Genomic DNA, 3,272 nt, shown 5'->3' with positions numbered 1-3,272 from the left:
CCAAGGTCTGAGATAGTTAATATCCACCAATATTTGACGTATGTTACCTCCTAAGAGGTTTTGATAATAGGATACAAACTCATGTATAACCTCCTCCGGTTCTGTGTGAGTGGTTCCATTTTCATCATTGATCTGCAAGATCCTCCTCCCCGCCCTTCTTTGAGCGATCTTGCGGAAGAAAACCCTGGAACATTGGTCACCCCCCTTCATCCACTGCATCTTAGCTCTTTGCTGTAGCATAATTTGCTCTATCTTGACAGCTTTAGCATACACAAAAGGACAGCAGTGTTCAAGGTAGAGGAATAGTTCATTTTGTCTATCCAAGCTCACCAAGTTTTGCGCCTCCTCGAGAAATCCCTTCGCCAATTGGACGTTATGGGACAAATCCCCTTTATTCCTCCTCTGTTGTCTGAAGACCGGTTTCAGGGCCTTAAGTTTATGTGTCACCGCATACATAGGCACGCCAATCACCTCATGTTGCCAAATATTCTGGACACTGGGGATAAAATCAGGCGATAGGGTTAGGTAATTATCGAACCGAAACATACCTCCATTATTATGATGCTGTGAATCCCCAAATAAGACCAACGGGGAGTGGTCCGAAGTACGGGGTGTAAGGCTATGATATGATGAAGTAGGAACCCGTGCGAGCCAGCGATCATTGATGAGTACCCTATCCAATCGTTTCCATAGGCTCCTCGTAGACATGCTGCAATTGTGCCAAGTGTACCGTTCACCTTGCATAGGCATTGGCAACAATCTAGCTTCCTGAATACAATTGTTGAAATCTTCCATAGTAATCCTTATATCTCCCGAGATGCCACACACCTCATTAATATCGCGGACTGCATTGAAATCCCCTCCCACCAGCCATGGAATGTCCGTGCACTGTGGGGCAAGGGTTTGTAGAGAATTCCATAGGGCCCATCGACCAATCACTTCAGAAGCACCATAAACAACAGTAATGATAACAATTTCATTGTGAGCCCTATTCATGACACGACAATGTATGTATTGTTCACCCAAATCAAGAATATGAACATCAATAGCATTATCATCCCATGCTAGCCATATACGGTTTCCCACATTTGCATAGTCAACAAACCATTTCCATTGAGGTAGCAGAAAAGATTGAATATGCATCACATTATTGATACGAACGCGAGTTTCAAGAATGCCCAAGAAGAGTAACCTGTATTCCGAGACGAGATCCTTTAATGCGAGCTGATGGTCTCGTTTATTCAGCCCACGTACATTCCAGACGGCAATATTCAGCAAGGGTCATATCCTATTAGGACCCCCAGTTGCTCATTTGTATCGTCAATAAGATGTAGAGCTTCAAATGCATTATAAATGACCACTTCCTTACCCCGATTATCCTGTCTAGTAGTATTACTTTCAGCAGGGTTATCACCATCCTTCCTTCCATCAACCACCTCACAGTCCTGACGCGGTTTCTGTACCCTAAAGGGTTCGGTTGTTACCCGGGCGGCGAAAGGTTTTGGTACATACACAGCCACCGGTGGTTTTTTTTTTTTGGTAAATGTAAGTATCATTAAGTAAAATGAAATAGTAGTACAGTACAACAGTGTGGTTATCAGTTGGTTTCTCCCTCGACAGGCCAAGGGATACGCCACAGTCTATATAAAGCTCTTGTACTGACTGATCTAGGTAGAGAGATACTAAGGATCCGCTGCTTGATATCCTCAACTATCAATAAAGCCATGGTGCTAGGTGTCCTCTCGGTGTGCTCGAATCTTCTCAAGTTTCTCTCCCTCCAAATGTGGTAAACACATGATGCTAGTAGTGCTCGATAAGATATGTTAACAATGTGTTTACCTCTCCATTTTTGGGAAGCCCATTCAATATCCGTTATCCAGTCTCTATTGGGCCAAGAATATCGTACCATTCTCCGGATAGCTGTGAGACACTGTCGACTAAATCTGCACTGAAAGAATAAGTGGCTTTGTTGTTTTCTTGAGTTTAGTAAGTGGACATTCCTTAGTCGAGTGCCCCAATGTCATACAAAATCCAAGCATTTTGGTGGGAGCCATTCGTATTCGACATCCACTTTGCATGGTGTCTCCCCGCCATCTTCATCTGGAGTCATGATGATGACATGATTTGGTAAATTCTGTGAGACGTCCACCATCACGCATACTCGAGCGAAGTCCAGTCTCGTGCATGCTCTGGTTATCGCATCCGGATAAAGTGGCTTTCCCACTCCACTCGCAACAGTACTCAATCGATCTGTTGTCCAAAATTCCATCGGAAGGTGCCTCAGCTTGATCCAAACGGGCGCTTGTGTATGTTTCAGTTTCCTCATGGCCACCCCTGGTTTCCATTTCTGGAGAACTATTGGTTGTCCTTGGAATAGCCATGGTCCCCCCTCGATCACCTCCTCCATGTCAATTACTGATTTGAATTGGAAGAAAAAGAATCCATTAGCTGTAGCACTGACCTCACGAAGTGCCGGCCACACCGAATGAGCATATTCTTTTAAGTGGTGGTAGTATGGTCGCTTCCCAAGAAAATATCCAACTGCCGTAACCACAACCTCTCCATTTTGCCTCATCGGTTCGACCCGGGATGAGTTATTGAACGCACGTGCAATTTTATCCTCACCAAAACAATCATCCAAAGTTGTTTGAAGCGGAATATTCCCAACAAAAATGCCCGTATGTGAAATAGCAACCTTTTTTTTCGGTAAATGTAATTTTCATTAAGTAAAAAAATGGTACAGTACAACAAAGTGATCATCTGGTGGTTTCCCCCTCGACAGGCCAAGGGATACGCCATAGTCTATACAAAGCTCGTGTACTGACAGAACTAGCTAATGAAATACTAATGATTTGTTGCCTGACATCATCAACTATCAATAACGCCATGGTGCTCGGAGTCCTCTCTCTTTGCTCAAAACGTCTTATGTTTCTCTCCCTCCAAATATGGTAAACAGAAAATGCCAGTAGTGCTCGATAAGCTATGTTAACGATGTGTTTACCCCTCCGTCTATGAGAAGCCCACTCAATGTCGTTCACCCAGTCTCTATTGGGCCAATGAAATCGTACCTTTCTCTGGATTACTGTGAGACACTGTCGGCTAAATCTGCACTGGAAGAAAAGGTGTGAATGTGTCTCTGTTGCCCCTTCGTTACAAAGTATGCAATCACCAAAGTGAGATAACCATGGTTTGTCTGTCATAGGCAGCTTGCCAAGAATAGCAAGCCATAGGATGAATAAGTGACGTGGAATCTTTAGCGAGCCCGAAAGTAG

The 3,272-nt window shown here is 44.0% G+C and overlaps 1 protein-coding gene across 1 annotated transcript in view; it reads right to left on the bottom strand.

Annotated features, from left to right (window-relative positions):
• Positions 1-1,143, bottom strand: part of LOC105179450 — a 2,691-nt gene extending 1,548 nt beyond the window's left edge. The window contains exon 1 of the mRNA XM_011103068.1: positions 48-1,143. Coding sequence (XP_011101370.1) covers positions 48-1,143 — 1,096 coding nt within the window. The remainder of the gene's footprint in view (positions 1-47) is intronic.
• Between the last annotated feature and the right edge of the window lie 2,129 nt (positions 1,144-3,272).

The sequence above is a fragment of the Sesamum indicum genome, unplaced genomic scaffold (genome assembly GCF_000512975.1).
Source record: "Sesamum indicum cultivar Zhongzhi No. 13 unplaced genomic scaffold, S_indicum_v1.0 scaffold00163, whole genome shotgun sequence".
In the NCBI taxonomy this organism is placed as follows: Eukaryota; Viridiplantae; Streptophyta; class Magnoliopsida; order Lamiales; family Pedaliaceae; genus Sesamum; species Sesamum indicum.
This window is presented reverse-complemented; position numbering and strand designations above follow the sequence as displayed.